The 25,859-nt window shown below is 40.4% G+C and overlaps 1 protein-coding gene across 1 annotated transcript in view; it reads right to left on the bottom strand.

The window, feature by feature from the left end:
• The window catches only part of SUSD5 (sushi domain containing 5), a 43,305-nt gene extending 38,215 nt beyond the window's left edge, over nt 1-5,090 (bottom strand). The window contains exon 1 of the mRNA XM_008493167.2: nt 4,997-5,090. Within this exon, the coding sequence (XP_008491389.1) occupies nt 4,997-5,090 (94 nt within the window). The remainder of the gene's footprint in view (nt 1-4,996) is intronic.
• Nucleotides 5,091-25,859: the final 20,769 nt, after the last annotated feature.

Genomic DNA, 25,859 nt, shown 5'->3' with positions numbered 1-25,859 from the left:
CTTTGTGCTTATTTCTGGGAAGAACATAGAATGTGTTTGGTTGTGGTACCTTTGAACTGACGCTGTGTCTCAGCTCCCTCTTAACTCTCACCCTTAATTTCTCCCCCAGAACATTTGATTCCTATAGTGTGCTGATGGAATAGGTGGTGTGGAAACTTGCTTCCCAAACTCCATGTACTTTTCTGAAGCCTTTTTAGACAAAGCCAGTCCTTTTGGTTTCAAGATCAAGCTAAAAATCCGTGAAAAATAGTCTTTGTTAGGAGGCTTAATGCACATCTTGCATGAAGCAGGTTCTGAATGAAAAATACCCTATTTACAGTAAGTTTCAGGTTTGAAGGGCAGTGAAAAAGTTTTAACTTCAATGGCAAGACATACAACATAATTCTTCCAGCTGTTAGTTAACAGCAGGATTCATCACTCTGAAGAAAAATTCAGGCTTGAAACCAAAAATAGTCCTTCTTTAATAACTAGCCTATACTATATCATGAGCCTCTATCATCATCTGATCAAAATGATTATAGAATATTGATTATATTTTGATATATCATTGAAATAATTGTTTGGCACTACAACTTCATAAGCAAGCAGTATCTGAATATAGGTTTTATTTGAGTACCCCAATATATTCTGATTGGAAAAAATACCCATAGAAGAGCAGAGCTTCTAGGATTCACTTTATTCACCTTGTTTAATTCCTGCATAACTGGACTGTGGATTCCCTCCAGTAATTCCACCATCATGTCAAAAAATTCATGGTTGAACTAGTGCATGTTTTTTCAAAGGGCATCCAGTCATGATTCAATGGCTTCAAGTAATGGAGAATTTACAGCACACTTTAGAGTAAACTGTTCCAATGGATCATTACTCTCGCTCCACCTTATTTCCAGTTTCAAATTTTGCTAAACTCAGCTTCTGACAACTGGACCTTATTATGCTTTCAAGACTGAAGAGCAGTACAATTGAATATGTGGATGCACAAAAAAGGGACTCTGCAAACATAAAGCTAGACTAAAGCCTATTTCTTTTTATTTTTAGGGATCTTAGTTAAATTAGCAGATTTTTCTTGGTTACCAAAAAGACAGTTTGACTAGTTTATTTTAATAGAGTAACAGATACAGATAGAAGTCCTGAGGCATACAGCATGGTTCATAGACTTTAGAAATGAGTTGAGAGTTCTCCATGTCATCAGCAGGATTTGCATCGTGCTTGAAGAAGAAACATAAAACTGCATAACTAAATATAATTTGAAATAAAACTGTCTCTCACAAATAACATAAAATGAATGCCCTTCCAAAAGCATGCCCAGTCTGCTGATCTCATTACATGATACCTATTAGTTCAAAGGACAAAACCTACTAAGATTCAACAAAATAAATGTGGTGAAAGCTATGCAAATGTGTAGTCTAATTTATTTTTACTTAAATGTTAAAAACTTCAAATTGAGGCAAAAGGGAGCAGAGAAAGGGAAGGTCACTTCAAGAGCAACTTCATCTCCATTTCTATGGTTGTATATAACAATGCTGAGGTTTTTTTATATAATAGGGGTGGAGGATTCAATAAAACTGTACAATTACAGGCAGAGATTTGGGTAATTACCAGTGCTGCTTAGTGTTCATGAATGTAGAGTTTATTCTGCGAGAAAGTAAAGCGAGTGATGTCTTATTTAATTCCCATCGAAAACCATCAAAACAGGGAGGTCACTTTTCAGTTCCTCCCCAGCTAAATTCAGCTTGAGCTTAAATTTGAATTTTACTTCATGCTTTAGGATCAAATAATTGGAACTATTTATGCATTTATTTTTGCAGCTACAATAATCTGTGCTGTTTCCCAAGTGGGAGCCTGAAATGCTCAGACACCTGCTACACTGATGCAAGTGTCCAGAGAGAGCAAAAGAGGAAAAGCGTACTTTTTTTCCTTTTCTTTACAAAAACAAATATTCAAAGCAAGCCAAAGAGTGTAACAGGCTTCTTTCCTACCTTTGACATCAGACATAGCTGATTTTAGGTCAGAAGAATGTACCTCAGACCCTCACCTTATTATGCCTCGCTTTCTGGATTCAGGATCCTCCAACTTGTAAACCTCCACAGTCCCTAAGCAAGGTCACTACCAGATGACTGGCTTGACCAATAGGTCTTCTGTGCAACTCAAATTTAGCCAACAGCTCAGTTCTCTCTGTTGGTCTGTAACAGTTGGTAAAGCTTTGCAATTAGCATTTTTTTTTCAAAACTTAGGAGTGTCTTAGTAAGGTAGATTAATTGCCATCATTCTCCTCTGACATGCTGTCTCAGCAAACTATGCAGAACACCATTGCTCATATGTACAGATATTTTAGAATCCATGAGAAGACAAACAAGAGTAAAGAAAATCACAGGGAACTTCTGTGCAGGACGCATGAAGCTGCATCCTTGTTCTCCTAGTCCAGAGCAAATGCAAGGACATTTTCAAAAGCCTGTATTTGCACTGGTGTAATTGAGAGCCAAAGTTATAACCTCCTTTATTCTCCAGTAATGGTGGCACATCATAGAATGTCAGACCAGGAGCAAGCCCTTGAGAAGCCTTCTGTCTGCCCAGCCCTGACAGCTATGAGCGATCACATTTCATTGTAAAAAAAAAAAATACAAAAAAATACAAAGTGAAACAAAGCTACCTTTTATTTTGGCATTTCTTTTGGTCTTTCTGCAGTCTACCTGTACTACAGCAATATGTGCTATGGTAAATACTAGGCAAAAGAGATCAATTAAACTTCGAGCCTTTACACCTTCACCAGACCTCAACTGCCTCTACTTTTCACTGCCTCCTCTCTATTATTGTTTCACTGCCTCTATTATTTCTGGGAGAGATAATAAAGTGCAAGTCTTCCTTAGGGAAATATATTGTAACCAGTTTTGGAGTTACCCCCACCCCCGTTTCTGAATTTCACAGGGTTTTTACAAGGTGAATGCAAAATCCCTTCAGCGGTTTGCAGAACAGCCAGTTACTCTAAGTTGAAAATAACAAATATACACATACATAGGTGTCACCCAGACAGTCCTTTGGCACCGAAGTTACATTTGCATGCATTTGAGAGTAGCACCATTGTATTTTCACCAGCAACATATGCAAACGAGAAGGCAGTTTCCTGTCTGGATCAAGCCAGAATCTGGTACAAAAGAAAGTATTAATCCTGTAGCGTACTCTCAGATCTTCTTAAACACATAAGCCTACACATAGCGCTGATTTTTAAAGTCCATGGAAAGTGTTTTCTTCTGTATCAGTGTATACTAAGACAGGTGTTTTATAGGAGAGCGTTACACTTGTTTGCTTGAATACCAGCATCAGGAGAACACACTGAAGATCATGGTACTGGAGGATTCACATGGTTTTTTCACAGTGGTACTTAGAAGTTAAATTAAAATGGAAACTGCAGTATTATAATAGTGCTCCACAGCTGTAATGTACTTTAGATAGTCTGCCCTTTAATTCTTATAATTGCTTTACCATGTGTGAAATAAATTTGACAAGCTGTTGAATGAGAATTAAAATCTGTCACAGACTGCCTTAAAATGATCTCCAATGTTCTTTCCCTGTCTCTTTTAGAGGATTTCTGCTTAAGAACCAAGAAAATGCCATTAATTCTACAGAAATAATACAGATTGGGAGCTGCTTTTGAAAAGATAAAGGAATTCTTCAGATGAAGCATTCTTAGCAAGGGAAGTTAAATATCCCTGCCTTGTTCCTTTTTCTTAAGTTCTGTGGAGTATCCTCTTTTATGGGTGTGCATTTTTTTTTCTCCTCATCTTGCTAGGGAAGGACTATTTCCTGAACTCAGAATAACAGTTTTGCCTACTGCAACACAGTACAGCTGTCTGACATATTTATTTTCATTTATTCTAAATGAAATGTAATTTTTTTCAAATTTGCAACACAGAGTTCTGTTGTATAAACGATTTTTTACACAAAGTGGTACAAACATATAGGTAAGAATAATTTTCTCCCTTCCTGTTGCCATACTTCATCATCGGCTGAATTTAGGGTAAGGAGGAAAAAAACTCTGACAATGAAAAGAAGAGGGTTTTATTGCCCTATAATGCTTAAGATCTGCTCTCTGGAATAACACAGCAAATATTGACGGTAAAGGATTTGTGTACTGAAATAAAAAAAATCCTGAGATCAGGCATAAATCTACTGCAGCTGTGAAAGTGAAAAAATGCAGCCATTCAGAATTGCTCTCCCAGGAAAAGACACAGTTGTTTGAAAGATAAATTGTGGTTTTGCTAAGGCACGCTGGTAATCATTACCATAGCCTTAATCATTAAAGGGCAATAGGCTACTGGAAACTTTCAAGGGATGCAGCTATTCAGGATTATCATCAGCAAGTAAAAAGTCCCAGTTCAGAGTAACTGGTAGCTGGTGCTTCAGCCACACTCATGTCCTGATCCCATCCCTTGGCAGTGAAGTGGAGATGAAACTCACGTGGAGAAAGGTAAGCAGTCATCTTCAGCATGTCTGGCACTGAACAGGAAAGATTAGAAAAGCCTTTGACTTCTTCTCTGCCTTCCTTCAAGTACCTGCCCATATAAATTAACACTGGGGGGCATCCGAAGTGGGCAGATGGGGAAGTTCATTGGTGAAATAATATTTTTGTTATAAGGAGGGACCTCCTAAAATATAGTTGATCTTTCTTATTCATGTTCTGGGTTTGTTTTATTACTCTGATTTCCTCTGGAAAAGTTCACTATCCTATCATTTTGTTGTAATAAAATAATCTTAGCCTTTTGGGATCTTATTTCCTTTCTCTGCTTAACCCCAGGATATTTGTAGAGTTCCAAAAACCTATGAATCAGACATTTCCTAACCCAAACTGGGGTGTGTTTTGAAGTTTCTTATTTAAAAGAAATAATAATTATAATTTTTAAAAGTTTGGGTTTTGTTTTCTTTTTTTTTGCAATAACACATTTCAACACACAGCTCTTATTCCAGCCATAGCAACCCAGCCCAAACTGAATGGGAGACTCACCATCAGCCTGAACAGAGATGATCTGAAGGATGAAGAAGACAGATCCCACGCCCTGGAGAAAGGTGAGAGGGAATCTCTGAGAGCCTGAAGCCATTGCCCTGTTTGCAAAGCTCTCAGCTGCAGGAGGTCGGCTGCCGAGGTGTTTTTTTTTTTTCTCTCTCTTCTCTGCACTTTCACAGCAGGGGCTGCGGTGATGATTTCAAGGAGCACTTTCCCTCGGCAGGATCCTGCGTCTTGGGTTCGCACTGAAGGCGGGAGGGGTGGAAAAAGAAAGAGGGAGGGAGAAAGGAATCCTTGGCTTGGCTGGTGTGAAGGGGAGGGGAAGGTGGGGGGGGGAGATGTCCGGCCAGCTGGGGCTGGAGAGAGGCTTTACCCAACCCAGTCCACAGGGCAGTGCAGACAAAGAGTTGGTGTGAAAAGTCACATTACGCTGTCGGTAAATACCTAATGGATCACGGTGGGAAGAAATATAAAAGCCAAGAGGGAGAGGGAAGGGGGGGGGGAAAGCACGAGCGGCGAGCAGAAGAAATCCCTGTCTGAGTGGAGAAGGGCAGCTAGATAGCTGGAGCTGGGATGTGGTGAGTTTGTGGACTTAGCTGTGCATCTCCTAGAGGGATGGGTTCAGGCATGGGAAGTGTTTTCTCTCTGGAAGATGGAATCAGGCAGCGGCACGCTGCTGGGGGTTGCAGGTCAGGGGCTGCTGCAGCAAAGGTGATGGTCTTCAGGTAAGGGCTGAGGAAAGGTGGCAAATGGCATGGGACCCTGGTGGCCAAGCCTCCCTGAAGATGGGGGCTGGGATGGATTAATTGTGCTCTTTCAGGTTCTGAGTTTGGGACAGCCATGAGGAACTGAAGGTCAAAGTTGGGGTCTATCAGCTGGTCTCTGTCAGCACTCCTGGTCCAGATGAATGGTGCTGGTCAGGTTTGAATGCTCTGAAAGCAGCTGATGAAGGGAGTTTCTAGCTCCCACTGGCACTGACAGCACTGACAGCACTGTTATCTGTCCCTTATTCTCATTCGTCCTATGTTTGTCCCACACAACTCTAAAGAAACCCCCACAATAAGAGGAAACATACTGGTGGTGATGCCAGAATTTATTTCACTAAACATACAAACGGAATAGTTTTGTGTTGCTCTTGGAACTGAGCAGGGCTCAGAAATGTTGTTTTCATATTCCCATCCTACTTTGCTTTTATATAAGCTTCTTAAATTTTTTCCTTTAGAAATTCAAAGCGGGGTAAAAAAAAAGGATCAGTCTGCTAAAATCTCTGAGCCACTAGAAGCTGAAGAAAGGACCTGACCCTCCTCACTGCCAGAAGCCCTGATGTCCTACGTGGTGAAGTGATCTGAGATTTCTTGCCTACCAGAAAGCTGGCAATGGACATTTTAGGATGTCAGGTAGTGATAGGACTAGGGGGGATGGTTTCAAACTAGAGGAAGGTAGATTTAGCTTAGATATTAGGAAGAAGTTCTCCACCATGAGGGTGGTGAGACACTGGAACAGGTTGCCCAGAGAGGTGGTGGAAGCCCCATCCCTGGAAGTTTTCAGGGCCAGGCTGGATGGAGCTCTGAGCAATCTGATCTAGTGGGAGGTGTCCCTGGCCATGGCAGGGGGGTTGGAACTGGGTGATCTCAAAGGTCCATTCCAACCCTGAAAATTCTATGATTCTAATTCAACTATTTTGCTAATGATGAATCTGACCAATGTTGGTTTTGGTCTAAGTGAAGTGACCAAGGATCAGGAACTGCTGTACATGATCTTCAAGGAAGCAAGTAATACAGGGAGCTTTATAAATACTTATGTTTGATGAATTCAGTGGATAATGCTCAGATTCTGTTGACTTTTACAGAACTGTAGCGTTCTTCCTCTTCTTCAAACCTATGTAATGTGAATGTACATGCTGAAAGCTTTCAGACAGATAGCTTTGAATTTTCTCTTTATCCAGACAGCAGGTTTCTTTACATTGCCTTGACAGCCTGATTTGTAACAAACACCTCCAGCATTAGAAAGATGGGCAGTTTCTGGCTCACACCATTCTTAGGTTAGGATGGTTGGCATCATATAACCACGTTAACTGCACTTCACTTCAAAGAAACAGTATGCTCTGTTTGGCAGAAGTTAACATAGAGCATGACAGAAAAGGCAAGAGCAAATTGCAGCATTCTTTGAATTTATTTGTGTTTCTTTTACTAGTGAAAGAGCCAATGGCATAAAATGCAGTTTTAACTCTCTGATACAGCATTTGTTCTACCCTTATATTAAAAATTATGGGACAAAGAACGATGAGAGCAGATGTATATGTTCATACTTTTGGTGAGATAGCAAAGAAATTTCATGAAACTGAGTAATTACAGCAAAACTCACAGATATTAACAGAGACTTGATGCGACAACAGTAGCTCCAGTTTTCCTTGACTTAGGACTGCTCCATGTCCTAGGGCTGATGACTTTGTTGGCCCTTTGCTGTCCTCGTGAGTTTGGCCAAAGCAGTTGGAGGAGACAACAATATCTTCCGGATTTCCATCTAAAATTCCAAAGGTCTGTTGGATTAGTTTTGCTATAACTGGATCATTTCCTTGTGTTGATATATGTAAAGGCATGTTGCCACTCTGGCTCCTGTCTTGGAAAATCTCAGCTTGTATTCTTGAGTAGAACATACTACTGATTTTAAAGAATTACAACAGACCACAGGATCCGTTCCTTTTTGAAGGCACGAACGATTCACAGAATGACTTGGCTTCTTCTTGTCATCCCATCTCATCTGTAAAGTAACTCTGGAAGTGTGGAAAGGTAAGGATGCTTACCACTTATTAACTCCTGGAATGTAAGAAGCTCACTGCCAAAGAGTTGTCCTTCCAATCTAATATTTCTATCAGCAGAAATTCCTGCTCCTACTCTATTTTGGGAGATTTACATAAAGATGAGCAGACTAGGTTTCGTACTGAAATGATGCATGCATTATTTTGCATTGATATCAACAGTAATCAGGCAAAAATCCTGCCTCTAGACTCTGGGCTTCTTGGAACAAAAAAACCCCTCCAAATGATATCTGCAAGTTAAGGAAATAGATCCAACCTTTTGCTCAGAACCTCTTGCATTTCCATAACTACAGGAAGGCACTGATCAAACTATTCACATACAATGTATTATTATGACACAATTACAATTGTATGTGAGGTTTTACACATCCTGACTTCCTTGGGAGTAGCAAGGGTTCCAAGGGTGATACTTTATAAAACAATGCTACACTACATGCAAACTTTTACACAGGGATTAAGACACATGAAGGCAGTGGGCCATAAAGGATGTAGATCCACGTATGAAGGGACACACACCAAACACTCTTGAGCTTTAAAGTGCACAGCAAGGGTTTGGGTACCACATACCTGAAGAGCACCTCCATGCATTTAAATCTGGAATATGTCATTCAAGTCAGAGTGGATTTTTAATGCTAAATAAAACACCTAAAGAAAACTGAAGTGAACAAAGACACATTTGAAAACAGGAACGTGTGTATTTACAATAGAGATTATTGTATTTGGTCTCTTCATATCTACTACTGGGAATATTTACTTTCTGCCATTAAAAATTTATATAATATAAACATTATAGATATAAAGGCTCCAATTCTGCAAATTCTAACACATGATCTTAAGCCTTTGCAAGATAAGGACCTGGGAATCTAAGGCCTTGAGCAAATAGACATTCTCAGAAACATTTGCTATCTCAAGCCAAGCTGGGCAGATGTTGGCAGATTTGCTAAAGTGCTGCAGCCGGCAAAGAATCAGGTCTTTGAAGAATGCTGGAAAGTCATAGGAAAGGTCACTTTTCATATAAGAATAAAGCACAATAGAAATAAAGTTTCCGTTCAGAAAAAGATACCTCTGTCACTAAAGCACAAGACTCTGTTTAGCTTGTTTCTCTGCATAATTGCTTCACATGTTGACAGTCTGTATGATTTAGATTGAAGAACTGAATATACTCAAAGGAATATAGGCTTCAGGTTTACTTATCATGCTTAATTTTAATTTATTATTTTTAAAAGACAGAAATCTACATTAATACATGAGGAAGGTGGTGACTAAATAGCTCTAGCTAGCATGATAATTAGAATTTTTCATTCAGAGCCTGCACAAAACGATGGCACTACTGGAAACTTTGTCATCATCTATGGAGATCCATGCCCAGGTATGAGGTACACCCAGACTTTTAGATCCCAGTTGATATATATAAATATTGTGAAACAGCTGGTTTCCTACAGGCCAGGCATGTTGGTGATGATACAGGGGTAAGAACTGTGGAAAACAGAAGATTTGGGTTCTGTAGCTTACTAACATTTACTAACACAACTTGTAACTCTACACAATCTTTCAAAACTCTTTCTCCTCACATATAAAAGGAGATAACCAAGTTTGTACAGCATTCTGATATACTCCTAGTAAACAAACATAAATCTCTTTTTCAGGTACTTCTGTAGTATCATTATCATTATTATGGGGGATATTGCTTTCCTGAAGCTGCTGCTTGAAAGAGGACATAAAGAATTATGGCTCAGCTTGCAAAGCACCATGTAAGGGGGGCTGAAATACCTCATAAACAATATAGCATTTACATACAAGCACTGCAATGACTGACATCTCCTAACGGATATGGAGTCTGTGGGACTGAAAGGCAGGCAGGAAACCTTGGTAGTACTGTACACTTATTGTATTCACAGATAGTATACCTACTGTATATTGGGATCCAAACTTATTCTGCAGCTGTGTCCAAGCTTCTAACCCCCAAAAGCAACTGGAAAAGGGAAAGAAAAAAAGAGGGAGAGAAAGATTTCTTTGTTTATAAAATGTGAATTATTAAGCAACATTAACAGAGACAAACATTTTTCAGTGTCTGGCAGTCTGCAACAGTATACTAGCTGCAGGGAACTTTTTATTTTATTTATACAGAGTGTTTGCACCTAATTAAATGGAAAAGTAGAAATGTGCAGAACTACCTGAAAGTAATTCAGGGAGCTGACAAAAAAAAAACAACAACCAAAAAAAAGGGTAAAGGTATATGCCCCACTTTGTGGGTGGTTTGTCAAACACAGGGACCTGTGTCATGGTGCTGCTGACCCTGGGAAAGAGTGTGATTTTTACACTTACATCATGTTATGTGGGGTCAGGCGTCATCATATGACAGGCCATGACCCTCATATAAATCATTGCCATGTAAACTGTAAAAATCACACTTCATTTCTTGAAGACTGAGCACTCTCAAGAAAAGAATGAAGACATGTGGCCATTACACAGCAGCCGCTATTTTAGTGATCTACAAAATTAACTCCATTTTTTTCCTGACAAACAGAGGTAAACCAAACATCTGGCTGGTTTTGGTTGCTGTTACTTGGCTGAGGAGAAGGCGATTCTTACTTTTTTTCCTTTCTTCTTTTTCTAAAACCTCCCAGCAGTTTAATGGGTGAAAATTATGTAGCAGTACAAAAACGGTACTCAGGTTTAGCCAAATGGTTTCTCTTTGGTTTCTGTGGGCATCTATTAAAGTCTGGGTAGAGACAGAATCTAATACCTTGCCTGGCTTTCCATCTTCAGCCTGCAGACAAACTGCTAACATTTTACACTTTCACTCTCCTTTTCTCAAACCTTTTAACCTTCACCAGCCATGGTCTTTAGTGACATGACAGAGACCAATGAAATTAAATTCAAGGCTGCATCTTCCTAGTCAATAGCTGCTGACTGCCTCACATTGAGGATGTCCACACAGCATGAGCAAGCATGGGATGTGACTCATCTTCTTGTAGGCCCTGGGCAACAACCAGAGAAAAGAAAGTCCCTTTTTTTAGGGATGTCACTGATGCTGGGAGGCTCCTGTGAAGCAGGGTGCCCATATCAGCACCCTTACCTCCATCAGCACGGTGCCATGCTGCAGGAATTGCCCTGAGATCTGTTTCACCTGCACCCATGGGGTCAAGATGAACAACGAGCAGCAGGTGAACTTCAGTACTTACCACAGATCCCCACACCTTCTCCTTCCACTCCTACCTTGAATCCCTTCAATCCTCTGTAAGTTCCATTGCATGGAGTTTCAGGAATACTACAGGGCCAGAGTGTCCGTGGCAGGAATTCTGGCCTCAGCAAATTTATGATGTGCCACATCTCTGGCACAAGACACTTGGCATGGAATTGGCTTCCTGTAGCAGAATTGTGCTCCAGCATCTCAGCTTTGGTTTTCAAAGGAACACGTCTAGTCCTCCCATTTGCAAAACACACCCTTGCAAATATGGGAGAAGCAGGCATGTAGAAAGCTGGAAATGACATCTCTCAGAGCTGCAAACACTCGCAGCTGGGGCTGGGGGCAATACACAAGGCCATGGTTGTAGTGGTTGTCATGCTTCCAGCACTGTAATTAATTTGTCTTTTATTTTACCAGTCACCTAATATTTTGGCTTTTGTGTCTCAGCCTCCTTCTCCAGCTATTTCCTAAAAATTTATTTAACTGTCTTATAATGTACAGTCTCTAGATCTTAAGGCATCCCTAATTTTTTCATTAGCTGTTAGCTCTGCCCTCTAGTGCTGCATGTGACAGGGGAACTGGGTGTTGTGTTACAGATCCGTGGCTTTGCCATAGAAGAAAGCCCAGCTGGTGTTTAAAAACTGACTGCTTAAATGCTAAATGGTCAGAAATCTGCGTGTTGACAAAACTGACTTGACATTTCTTGTGGCTCCTGGGAGTGGATTACCAGTCCATTTAAACAAGAGTCCTCTGAAATACAGCCCACCTAAACCCCAACATTTTACAATACCAACCAACTTAAGTGAAATTTCGTTATATCATGCTTTTGGTGCTCAGCCTGTGGCTCTGCTCAACCCCACAGGTTCTCAGCTGCTCAGGATGTCACCGAGTGCTGCTCCGAGTGAAGCACAACTGAGCAAGTTTCTTCACCTCAGCATCTGGAGTTTGAGGTCAAGGTGGAACAAAGAGCTGAGCCAAAGAGAGCACCAGGCTGTGCTGAAGCAAAAGGGTTATATGGCAGCATGACACAGTAACCACATGTGGTACAGTCATGAAACGTGAGTTTCAGCCTGGATGCTTTGAAGTTTGCAAAGCAGACACAAGAACTCCTGATAGCAATCTGGATCTAAGGAGCAGACTTTTTAAGTAGAGTTTTATACAAAACCTAAAGTGCTCTGTTTTCCTAATTCCAACTGGGGAAAACAGCACTGATCAAACACACTGAAGCAGTCAGGATAATGATTCCTAACCCAGCAGAATCACGTGCAGGAAGGAGAAGGCATAGCTGTTAATGTCAAGCTTGGAGATGCCCTCCCTCTTTGCAGGCAAAGCCAAGCATGCCATTGCTAAGGTCACTCTAGCTTTTTGGTAAGACAACAGATAATACAAGAAAGGCAAATGCTGAAGAAGCTTTGAGTCTTTCTTGTCATAGATGTTCATTCAAACTTGGGAAGGAAATACCCTTCCACACTCCCATCTTCCCTTTCTCCAGTTAGCATGCTCAGTTCTCATAGTCCAACCTCTTTTCACACCTCTCCATGATCTCTCCAGGATATGGGGGTACCTGAGGAAACTAGAACTGAGCAACTGGGATTGTAAAGCTGACCCAGGTTGGGTTTTATTCAAAGATCTTTGGAGAAATCAGCATTATAGAGGGTAGACTGGAAAAGCTAATGCAGATGCAGATCTGTGGGGAGCTGTGCAGATTCCCGCATCTGCTACTGTGGGAATCTGGGGCACTGAAGCATGGAGAGAATCATAGGAAGAAAAAGAACAAGCTCTTTAGCTTGGTCAAGAGTAATTTCTGTTTTCTCAATCCCCCACCTACATCCCTGCTCACAGTGTGATCTTTCATCTTCTCAGAAAATATATTTATTGTGTTCCTCTCAATCTCTTCTCCTGCATCTTTTCTGCATCTTTTCCCCCTTTTCAGCTTGTGAGCCTCACACTTACACTTGGCTCTCCCAGGGCAGAACAGGCTGAAGAAGGAGCTACAAATTTTCTTAACAGACATAGGACCAAGAAAAGTGCAGCTGATTCGAAGCCAGAGTCAGTGCAAGTCCTGTGCAAGGTGATGGTTACCAGGGGTTCAGAGGTATGAGCCAGGGGCAGCTTAGTTGGGCTTTATGATAGTATTGAGAATATTGTTTCAAAGAGGACCAAATACCTAAAAAACAGCAGCTGACCTACCTGCCATCAGTTTTACAATGGCTATGTTACACTTTGGGAACATCATCTAGCACCTTCTCCCTTTCCATAGAAGTCAGGATTTGTATTGAGATCCTGGCAGGGAGAGTGGACGCACAAAATTCAAACCATTTTCTCACTACCCATCGAATAGCATCCACCACATGTAATGTTCACTACAGAGTAAATCCAGTCATTAGAAGGTGACATTTAAAGAGCTCTTTAAGTACCCCTGTGAGCCATAAGAACAACTAGGGTTGAGCAACAACATAATTTATGCACCAAAAGCAGTAACCAGGCTTAACAGCTTATGAATTAACATCAGTCCCTTGGACTGGTCAGGTCTTGCAAATATGTTTGAGTTGAATAATGGGAGGAATTGTAATCAATGTATCCACAAACGCAAGACTACTAATATTGCAACCACTGATTTTTATTACCCATTACAAAAATAGCAGTGGATTATTATTAGTTTTTAAAATGCTGAAAATATAATTATGCTGTTACGTTAAATTTAAACTGTCAATAAAACACACGCTCTTAGCAGAGGAAGTAGCCAGGATATTTTTGATGTTAAAATATTTATTTAAAAAAGAAAATTAATATTCTCTCTCATTTGGTAAAAGGAAAATCAACACTGTCTGTCCTCAAAGAATTGATCATTTTAGCTCTATAAGCAGAAGGAAATTTGTAATAACTCTGTATTCCCAGGCCAGGCCAGGGGTTGAATATCACTATTGAGGAAGTGACTAATTTTCTTCTTTTTTTTAATATATAAATCATATATTTCATTTGCAAATGAAATTGAACCCTGCCCTTTAGTTTGCCACATCTGCAATTTGTAATTGTACAAAGAAACTGTGAGAGCTGAATCTAAACAGAAGCTTTTTGTGTGGACGTGCATGGGTGCATGCACAGGCACATGTGTGGGTGGGTGTGCTCATGCGGGTGTAGGAGAAAGAGGGAAGGAGAAAAATGGAGAAAGATTTTCCTTGCTTCATTATTTTTGCAACTCAGGACCTGGCAATGGGTGATTTCCAGACACAGATCCAATGTTGCAGACCTCATCATATGCTGAAACCTTGTGGCTAAAGCTTCCCACTTGGAAAACTTTGATATTTTTTGTGTGTGTCTCATGAATGTGTGATAGGTTTCAGTAAATGTATAAAAAAAGATGCTCTGAAGCATGAAATGGACCTAGATTTAAAGCTCAGTGTTTGAAAAAAAAAAAAAAAAAAGTAGTTATAGAATAGGAAGATTAATTAGTAAGGTATCTGGTAAAATAATATTTTAATCAATAAGCTACTATTTAATTGTACAATAAATAGTATCTAATTTCAGAAGCTGAGGCATTGCTGACCAAGTTACTTTATTAAAAGACAATTTTATATCAGCAATGAATTATTGACCAATAGATAATGCCTAAAATAATACCTGCAGTCACAGTTTATTTATCAATCCATCTTTTCCCTTCATCTGACTGACCTTTTTTGGTCTCAGTCTATTTGCAGCCCTTTGGAGTACAACCAATACTTATTAGCAAGACAAGCAGCCTTAGGGGAGGAGAGATGAGTGCCTGAGAGCTTGGCACATGAGGGCAAGTGCAAATAGTCTGTGCCTCTGAATGCAACAGAGAGAGGTTTATTTTTTCACCGTTTCAACCTTCTTTACAGTCAGAGTTGTACCACAAGAGCAATTTTAGCCTCCCATCCAAGTCATGGTATAAGGGCTTCCATGGTTATCCTTAGGCTTCTCTGGTTTTCTGATCAGCCCACAGTGAAAACACTTCCAACCAGGTCGATCGTACAAGGAACCTTATTTTAATTTGGGCTTTGCATTTGAAGTATGTGGAAAAAAAATTTCTGACATTTTCCCTAGATGTAATATGGCTCACCACCTACAAAAAAGGCAAATCCAGCCTCCTGGGCTACATAACTTATTAACTGTTCTTTGTTCCGTAGGCACACAGGATATATGGAGTGGCTAAACAGGGACTAAACCTGACACAGCTATTTTACAAGCTGTAATAAAGAGTAGATGGATACAAAGAGAGCATGTTATAGCTAGAAGTCTTGTAAATTTAATGACAGATTTAAAAGTGGATGGGAGGCAGCTCAATGTACATCAAATAGGATGTCTTTTGGGGCAGAGACAGAAACATTAAACAGTGTAATAAAAAGAGAAAATTTCTCTCCAGAGAACTGTAGACAATTATTCGGGAAATGAAAGGGATAGAAATGCTTCAGGAGACACTCTAAGTAAAAGGGGAAGAAAGTCCAAAAATGAGAACAACCTTCCACTTAAAAAAAAAAAATAACCAGACTCCAGTGTGTTTTGCTGAGTTAGTCCTTCAAGCCTTCTGAAAGTCATCACGAATGCTTCAGCTCTGGAAAAGCAGACTGTGACAGCCCTCAGAAGATTTACATGCCCTCTAAAGGAAACAAAATTTGCAAATTTAATTTCAAACCTAAGAATTTTAGGGCTATCTCCTTAACCCAACACTCTTAAAGATCTCTGAACTTCAGGTCAAGTTTGCCCTTCAGAAGACACATATATACAAAACAATAATACAAATGAGCATGCATCATTTAAAGGCCTGAAAAATCCTGGTCTCCAAATGGGTCCATGTGCTGCTGCCCATTTGCTTTGGCAGAGATAATCCTTGGTTAAATATTGGCATAGTTTCAGAACACTAATTAGAAATAGATAGCTATTTATAGCCATGATGATCACTTCCAGAGCCCCAAAGTGGCTGCCACCTTTAAAGGATAGGTATATGCTGAATAATATTTCCTGTTTGTTTGCTTTGTTTTCTCCTCCTAAATCTTCCCCATTGTGAATTGGAGAAGCTTTGTCTGTTTCCACCCTTGCTTTCCTTTCTCTGTTTTTTATTTCATCTATTAAGTTGCTCCCTCTCTGTCCCTACCTCTATGTTCTCAAAAAAACAAAAAAATATTAAAAATGGGGGGAGCAAGATGAAGGATTGCAACCCTAGTAAGCTTTTGCACATCTTGTGTTACTTGGTACTTTAGAACAGGGCTGGAGCTTGACATGAGAAATAGTAATTTTCATTTGGAAAAGAGAAGGCAGCTTTCTAGCACACGTGGTTTCTGAAAAAACATTATCTGAGCATACCCTGAAGGCTAAGAAACCAAAGGCAAATAAAAGGAACCTCAAATTGATTATTTTTAAGCCAGAAGGCAAATAGAAAGGAACTCCAAATTGATTATTTTAAGCCACCCTCATCACGTATGATTTTGGAACGCATAGTTCTGGCAACACTGCAACTTGGATCAAATGCAGGATTTGCCAAAAATCAGTCTGAGCTTCCTCCATACATTTGCTTCCTCTTCTACTCTTTAATGCAGCACTTTAAAGACTGACTGCTAGAACCTGTCACCTGCAAACTGGCAAACCAGCAGTGTGCACCCTGAAAGCTGGTGAGAAGAAGCGTCAGTGATTGAAACAGGGAATAGGGGAATGTTGTGACAGCTGAGCTCCCTCTTTTCTCAATTCCCATGTGAGGATAGGCTCTGAGTCTGGCTCTGAAACCAATTCACTCTTCTGCCTCATTTCCAGGATTGGTCCACCAGGCCATGTGTCCCCTTGTGACCACAGATAGCAAATAATGACAAAAATGAGTGGTAGTGTGACAGTGCAGGGAAGTGGTGAGCATTATTTGTCCTCAGGTTCCCAGTGCTGAGAAGAGAACATAATGCTAAGCCACAGCATCTTCTTCCTCTTGGGTTTGGGTGGCATGTGCTTTCCTCCAGTTATCCTGTTTTTCTTGAAATATCTTTAATGATGTCTCAGTAACAGCTCAGCTTAAATAAGAAACTTCTCCAGACTTGACCAGATCTTTGTGATGGATGAAAAGGTGTTTAACTCTCAGGGGTTTTGCATTTTTTATTTTGTTTTGTAAGGAGAGGGAGTATCATCATCATCAAAAAATGAAAAAAGTGCCACAGTGTTCTGTGTTCTCAGCTGTTTCCTCCTGTTTAGGTAGCTAAATTGGCACTCTGGTGGGCATCACAAAATTTTGGGTTTAACACAAGTCATACTGTAAATACCACAGGACATGCTCCCCTCTGTGCCGCTGCTACCTTATTTCCTAGTAATTTTCAGGCATGAATCCATCTATTCCACTCTAAGCTGATCTAAAGCTCAGAAATGAGAAACTGTGGAACCCATAAAGGAAGTAGCATAGAAAGAAGAAAAACAGCTATTTACAATTACAGTGACTGGCTTTTTTTTCCAAGAAATTCTGATTTTGTGTATTCCTCTGCCCACGCTGTTTCAGTTTCTGTGGTGGATGGTGTGATGGATCTGGATTGGAATGAATGATGTTCAACACAGAAGAGGCAGGAAGCTTGGCAGAGCTGCTGTTTGCTGGTGGTGAGGATATGTAGACTAAATCGATAGTGAATTTCAGGACACGGTAAGTAAAGGTTTAACTGGGGAGAGAGAGCCATGGAAGGGACTCAGCAATTCCTGTTCAGACTGAACCTCAGACAAGAGTTTCATGATTGTGTCACAGAGATGTGAGCCTGCTATAAATGTACATATGTCATGAGGAAGCTGAATGTTTCTAAAGTCCTGGTGATAAAAGGAGAAACTCTGATTTCAGTTCACCTTTCCAGAAGTTCATCGTCCTCTTTCTGCATTTTAACATCACCTTGTTCCTTCCCTACACACACCTGTCTCTTGCCTGAACCTCTTTGTCATTTTGAAGATGCTGTGCTATTACTAAATGGATATAGAACACACTCTAAACTTAGCCTGGCTCTTTGGTGAACCCCACAAGAAGATAAGGTGCTTAAAATCAACAGTAATATCCGAGGCTGAGTGGTGCCTCTAGGAGCTGGCAGAAACTGCCTTCTGAAGCAGCATCTTCTTGAAAGTCGAAGGGTCTTCGAGATAGAGCCAAAGTGTTACAAAAATTCCTGACTGTAATGCTCACTTGTCCAGTTCATAAATCTGCCTCTCTATCCTTCAAAGTGCCAAAAGCTATCTAGCCAGACATGCAGCTTTCATAAGACAGTCTAACAAGCTGTCTGGCTCAATTAGTTAAACTCTGATGGTGTTCCAGATTTTCAGTCAGCAGACCACTTTTTAAGGAAAATATCTACTTGCAGACCCCATTCCCTTCCAGTACCAGTAGTTTAATCTACTATGTTACGGTTCTAAAATGTTGGGTTTTTTTTTTCAATGAACCACAAGAAAGAGATTTGCAGTCCATCCACACAACACAGTTCCAAATCCTTGATTCCTCAACCTTTTTTTTTCTTGGCCTTCTTCACCGTAAGGGGTGGAAGGAATACTTTCTATGGTCTGGTTATGCATAACACGATGTAAAAAAACAAAAGCTGCATAGTTGGTTATGACTGAGAAATTCTGAGTGCAAAACTATTCCGGATTTCTTCAGCCTGAGCTCACACTGTTCTTGGACAATCCTGTAACAAGCTGTTCTTGATGATCACAGATGTAAATGGCCCCAGAAAAGTTGGACTCTATTACCAAGTTAGACTGTGTATGGTTATACCCAATTGCTGTTTCCATTATAACTTCTAGTAAAAAGCTGGTATGGCTCAGTTAAACAGAAGCTCTCTCCTTATAAAAGCAGTCAGGGCTTTTCCCCCATCAGTAAGGAGTAAAACAACCACTAGAATTGCAGATTTGTTGCAATGCCTCTTCCTAAAAATGACTTCTTAAGAAAGTAGCTTTTTTTTTTTTTTTTTTTTTTTTTTTTTCCTAGCTGCCCAATTAGCCTAATTCTTCAAGTTTCATCCTTGGCAGTGAACATATATACAGAGATATTCTCTTTCTCTCCTGTCAGTCCAGGGGCAGAGACATTTTCACCTTCCTGTGTTTCTACTGTTCCCCTCTAATGCCTTCAGCAATATTCCCACCAGTGCTCCCAAGAACCTGGATACTTTGATGAGGCCCCATGAGTGATGCAGACATCAATGAAGCAGCCACACAGACAAGAACAAAAAAAGAACAAAATCCAACCAGAAACCTGAAAAACTGCAGACTCAAAATTAATTGCTTCCTGTCATTTTATGAATGTTGGTTAGTTTGGGTTGTTTGGTTTTTTTCACAGTGGCTATGCTCAGATTATTCAAATATGTTATATTCTCTGAGGATTGACAGTGATAAAATGCTCAGTCATGCAAAACACTTGGAGAAAAGGTAAATGCACAATGGGACGCTGGGAATGCAATGTCATTACAGCTTTAATGTTTTCAGGATTTAATTCATTTCATCAAGAAAATTCAGCAAACCCATACAGATTTATTTTAATTTTTCAGTAGTTTGGGGGATTTGACCATTCAAATAAGATGCTACTTCTGTATACTACATGGTTAACTTCATTCTGTACAAAATTTCAGCCAAGTACCTAAAGCACAACACAACTTATCCTACATGAAACAAATATCAGAGAAGAGAAGCTATTTTTAAACTAGTTGCACTGATTTGGACATATTTTAGAGCAGGCCTTATTTTCATAAACCTCTCAAGTTAATATGCTATTTTTATGAGAGAGAATCACCAGGATTATGTGGAAAGGCATCGGCAAAGTAACACATCTAGTAAAATAATTCTCAAAATACTAGTCATTATTTTCAATTATGTTTTCTATTTGATTGTTAAAAGCCAATCTTGTTGACCCAGCAATGTACACTTGGCTTTGCAGCCACTGTTCCTGCTTAGTAATGTCTCGGGAAATCCTGTGCCTTTTAAATTCTATGCAAATTGTCTTAAAGGAGCCAAGGTTAACACTCAGGTTGAATTAGAAAATAGGAAAATACAAGAAGTAAGTAGTTTAAGGACAAAGTTGTCTCTAGCTAAAATTAAGCACTGATTCACAGTGACATTATGAAAACACTAAAGTGTACATTAAAATTCCTAAACATTGCTGCTATTCACAACAGGCCAATGCAAACATTCATTACTTCTGTGTCTGGGGGTGAATTTGTGAGTTAGGAAAATGATGTCAGTATGAAAGAATTCAAAACCAATTTTATCTGATTGGCAAGTGAGCTCAAGTACTGAGATACTAAATAAATATTTGACAGCACCATTCCATACCATAATTTATTTCACATATGCACCAAATTAAAAGGAGACCTTTTCTAAACTGCAAGCAATTTCCAGGCAAACCACTAAGCGGGACGATGGTGATGGCTGCCATTGTGTCACCTTCTTGCTCTGGCAAAGGTCGCCAAAGTTTCCAGCAAACAATCAACCCCACAAGGCAGAGAACAGTACAGTCAACACAGATTTGTCACACTTGTGACAGGGAATTTAAACTTATACTGCTGAGGAGGGAAAAACACGGTGCATGCCTGACCTTGTGTCTGTGTCAGTAGGTCTAGAGTTATCCATAAGGAGCTTAGAGTTTTGCCCAGCAATGGACACTGCTGGGAAAATGCATTCCAGCATGACAGGGCTGCTCTTAAGGTCCCACTGAAATCTGTGCTGTGTCCCAGTGAGTGTGTGGGAGTGTATTCCCTACGCACTGACCAATGCTCACAGGCACACAGAGAGACACCAGAGGTCTGTAATAACTATCAGGCTTGAGGCACAGACAGACCCAGAGCTCAGGATTTCTTTCGAAGAGGAAACTGAGATACAATGTGCTCCATGTTTTAGGTGCATGTTGAAATGGAAAGTGAAGAGGGGCTATACTGTAGGGACTTGGGAGTCTGGATTGACAGGAAGCTGAACATGAGCCAGCAGTGTGCCCAGGTAGCCAAGAAGGCCAATGGCATCCTGGCCTGTGTCAGGAACTGCGTGGCCAGCAGGTTCAAGGAAGGGATTCTGCCCCTGTACTCAGCAGTGGTGAGGCCACACCTCGAGTCCTGTGTCCAGTTCTGGGCCCCTCAGTTCAGGAAGGAGATTGAGGTACTGGAGCAGGTCCAAAGGAGGGCAGCCAGGCTGGTGAAGGGACTCGAGCACAGATCCTATGAGAAGAGGCTGAGGGAGCTGGGGCTGTTCAGCCTGGAGAAGAGGAGGCTCAGGGGAGACCTCATCACTCTCTGCAACTCCCTGAAAGGAGGGTGTAGCCAGGTGGGGGTCGGTCTCTTTTCCCAGGCAACTCTCAGCAAGACAAGAGGGCATGGTCTCAAGTTGTGCCAGGGGAGGTTTAGGTCGGACATTAGAAAGAATTTCTTTACCGAGAGGGTGATCAGGCATTGGAATGGGCTGCCCAGGGAAGTAGTGGATTCTCCATCCCTGGAGATATTTAAAAAGAGACTGGATGTGGCACTCAGTGCCATGGTATGGTAACCGCAACGGTGGTTCAAGGGTTGGACTTGATGATCTCTGAGGTCCCTTCCAACCCAGCCAATTCTATGATTCTATGATCCCTGGAAAAGGCAGGTCCATTCAGTGGTTTCTATCAAAGCATAGTTTATATGAAAAAATCTGTTATCAAGCAAAGAAAAAAGAGTTTTGAATGATGACAGGGCAGTGGAGCTGCATTTTTAATACTGTAATTATGTAGATATATAATGAATCCAGTTTAGACCTTCTGAAATGTTAGGGTCAATGTTAGAACTAAAATTCCCTCAAATTGAGAGGCTGTTACACAGAATTTTTATTTAAACCCTCGTAGAGACAATAAATACCTGCAGAGTTCAGCTGGTTTGTATCCCAGAGGACTTAAGAAGGGCAAGGTTCATTACTAATTACGAGAAAATGTAGGTAATGTTTATCTCAAATGCAAGCCTTATTTATGTGTAATACCCCATGCTTTTAAAATACTACAACGTACATGCATTAAATGCAAAACAAAAAGTATTCAATAATAGTTACACTTACAAAACAATCATCAAAAAGTCCATGCTTTTTTTCCACAACAGAAAAAGTAAGAATGCTGTAGACATCTATATATCAAAAAACAAAAGAAGAAAAATGTAAACCTCCATTTATACAGTGAAATAAAATTTAAACTACATTTTTCATTTTTTATGGTATATTTTATGTTTCCTGCCTCAGTCACTTCCATAACTTACAGAAGACTGCAATACCTACCCGAAACCTTAATTAATATACCATCAAAATATTTGAAATACTACAAGGAAAGTGAATGCAGAGAGTGTTGGAGGTTCTACATTAATCTTCACTCTCAGTCCAGCAAATTTTTATACGTGGGTATACATGCTCTCATCTTCTTGACGTACTTTCTGTCATGTACACAGGGTCCTTTGCTTTCTAGAGAGTGCTAATACAGAAAAATGCAATTGTTGGGAAGCTTCACTAATACAATACAGAGTCTGTATGGCACTTTGGCATTGTTCTGGATGAAAAGGATTACATGCACGTAAGCTGTGTCATTAAAAAAAAACAATTTGGGAGATTAGAAAGAATGAAAAAGAGAAAGAAAATTGTGGTTCTGAAAGAAAATAATGGTACTGGGAAGTCAACCTTTTATCCTCCTAGGCTCACAGTGCCACGGAATTACCAGTGTGAAGAAGCTGTTCACTTTATGTACCATTGCAAAATGAACTCTTTTTGTGTGCCTGCATGTTCTGTTGCACTTTGAAATTCAATACAGTTCATTGCTATTGAAACACCAGCAACAAAGAGTTTTCTAGCAACACACAGGAGGTGTCAGAAGGTTGGTCACAAGTCAGTACTTATTCCGTCACCTCCTAGCCTTGTTTCCAAAGTGCAGAGGGCTCAGCATCTTTTGAAGTTTCTTCTGCTTTAAAACTTTAATCCTACATCTCCATGGCCAGATGCTGCACATGCAATTTTATGGGAAAGTACACATGCCCTCAGGCTGGGCACAGGTTGGATACAACTCTTGGGTTTGCGGATGTTTGAAAAGGTATTTGAATGACAGGTACAGGTAATTGCACCTATAATATGTAGCAGAAGTCTGGACTAACTGAAATATTTCAGGGAAATTAACAACTGTTAAATTTAATAGTGTCCCTGAGAATATGAATGCATGGTATACAGCTATGGCATACTGAATGACTACAGAATTTTTTAATAACACTGCTATTAAACAGCTACTGTGATGCCAATGTATGATTCCAAGTTATATCAGCCTAAATTGGTGAATTTCAATTAAATATATTACAGCTACTCCTGATTCTAAGCTGAAATGTGTCACATTCTGACATCAGCCTAGGTTAAGTACCAGTCCAGAGCTGATTTAGTCTCCGGTTGCTATAAAATTGTCAGAAAACACCTTATTTTTATCAGGAAATAACTTGAGTAAAGGAAAGAAATTTTTTGTAACCACAATAACTTACTGTTTTCTGTGTAATACTACTGAAAAATACGTCTTTCGTAAGTGAAAAAATTTACCATGGGATCTAAAGGCAATTGCAATGTATTTCTTTCTCTGATCTTTAAATACATTGCATTTCTTCCAGCTTTTCCCACCTCATCACCTCCTGTCATTCTCCTCGTGCAGTGCTGCATTGTTCAACAATTGGTATTAGTTTCTCTACTGGCCTTCTGAGCACAGGCTTTAATTTCCTGCTGATCTACATGGTGCCTGGAGAATTGGTTTGTTTTGAAATGAGGTTGGTTTACCACCCGGTGTTGTAAATGCCACTCTACACAGTGCAAACACATATGTTGGTTTGGCTTATCCATGTCTTTCAAATCCCCAGTGTTATGCTCCAGTAAATTTTACCACAGAACCTTTGCAACAGGCACATTCCACCCACCCAAAGCCTAATCCCCTACAAATCTGCTCATGCAAATGTCTTACTTCTCAGTATCATTTTCTAGTTCAATTGTGTAGCATGGAGCGGTCACTCTGGCTGTCAAGTGTCATTTTCATTTGGAAAGGGAAAAAAGACAAGCAAAGGAAAACAACTTTACAAAACCAAAGATGTATAAAGCAACTGGAACCAATAAATGTTCATTTTTCAGTGATTACATATTCCACGGCATGCAACGAGGATGTGAAATTAAGATTCTTTAGGCTTTTGCTCAGCTGAGGAAAAGCAAAATCTATGAGCAAAGTGATAGCTGGAAGAAATTGTTAGGATAGTCACTGCCTCTCGCCTGTCTCACTGGAAAAGGAGCCCATCACTCTTCATTTCCTACAAGGGGAACAGTTACCTTGTTTCTAGACCTAACACACACCACGCATATACTTCTACTTTATCCATTATGCAAAGGCTGCAGCTAATCTTGCAGTATCTGCAGCCCCAGACGTTCCTACCCTTTCTGAGAAGAAACCCCCTCTATTCCATCCACCTGCAGGACATCTGGAACATTCAGGCTCCAGGACTGTGTCATCAGAAGAGGTAATGGTCAGTAAAGAGGTAAGGCCAGAACAAAGTTGCACCCCCTTGGCTGAGGCATGGCTTGGTGGAAAAAACTCTGGTGGTCCAGGGGGTCAGCAAGCCAAGCATCAGCCAGCAGCAAAGAACATCAGCCCTGGCAGCAACAAAGGTGTATCCTGGGTTATATGAAAAGTAACATAGCCATTAGTTCCAGAGAAGTTGTATAGTAATAATAAATAAAATTTTAAAAAGGGCCTTTTATTGGCCCCCTAATCCTGCTCATGTGCAGTGAGGGCTCCCCCTAATCAGGCACAGGTGGGCTTAACACAAGCTCATGCCCACTACATGGCAATTAGTGGCACCTGGTTGCCTTATTTCACTACAAGAAGTTATCTCCCTCTGTTCAGTACTCATAAGACCACACGTGAAAAGCTGTGTACAGTTATGGATCCCCAGCACATGATAAATTGGAGTGAGCTTGCCACCAAGATGGTTAGAGAGGGCTGGAGTGAAGATTCCCTCTGGGGAGAAGCTGAGGGAACACAGATTGTTCAGCCTGGAGAAGGGAAGATTAGGTAGACCTGAAAAAATCCTCCTGCTTGGAGGCTGTAGAGAAGATGGAGCTAGGCTTTGCACACTGTAGTGTTTGATGGGAGGACAACTGACAACAGACATGAGACGAAAGAGAGATTTTTACTGGATATTGGGAAAACCTTTTTCTCCATTAGGATAATTAGGAAGTGGAACAGGTTGCCCAGAAAGACTGCGCCATTTCCATTCTTGGAGACTTTAAAGAACAAACTGGCTAAAGCCATGAGCCACCTGCTCTGATCTCAAAGCCAATCCTACTTGGAGCAGCAAGTTAGATAGGATGACTGCTCGATCCTTTCCAAGCTGAATTATTCTGTAATTCCATGATTGTAAACCATTAAATGTGCTGTTCAGGAAAACAGCTGCTGGAAAAGGCAGCTTCAGTTACCTCTTACATGTTGGTTTCACCCACCTGAAATTCTGCAGGCAAATAAATATTGTGATGCAGTCTGAAAGATTTCAAGGTGTGTCTAAAATCATGGCTAAGGGCCCTATTGATAAGCTCTATAGGGGTGACTCTTGAGAAATGTTGATTCTTCTAGCATCCCAGCTCCTAAATCCACACCTCAGCCCTATACCTCTGCAGCAGTCACTGAATGCCAGGAATACAGCACAATGATGACCACGGATAACCCCAGGGCAACCATGTAAAATCACAGTGGAAAAGCATCAGGAAGGGAAAATACTGCAGAATGTTATAAATGGAGAACTGGCAAGTGAAGTAGTTTAATTGGTATGTCAAAGTGGATGAGCCTACAATCTGCTGGATCAAGCACTGGCTGGGTGCAAGGGCCCTAAGAGTGGTGATCAGTGGAG

Source organism: Calypte anna, chromosome 2 (assembly GCF_003957555.1).
Source record: "Calypte anna isolate BGI_N300 chromosome 2, bCalAnn1_v1.p, whole genome shotgun sequence".
NCBI classification, from domain to species: domain Eukaryota; kingdom Metazoa; phylum Chordata; class Aves; order Apodiformes; family Trochilidae; genus Calypte; species Calypte anna.
Note: the sequence above shows the minus strand (reverse complement) of the source record. Positions and strands in the feature narration are given on the sequence as shown.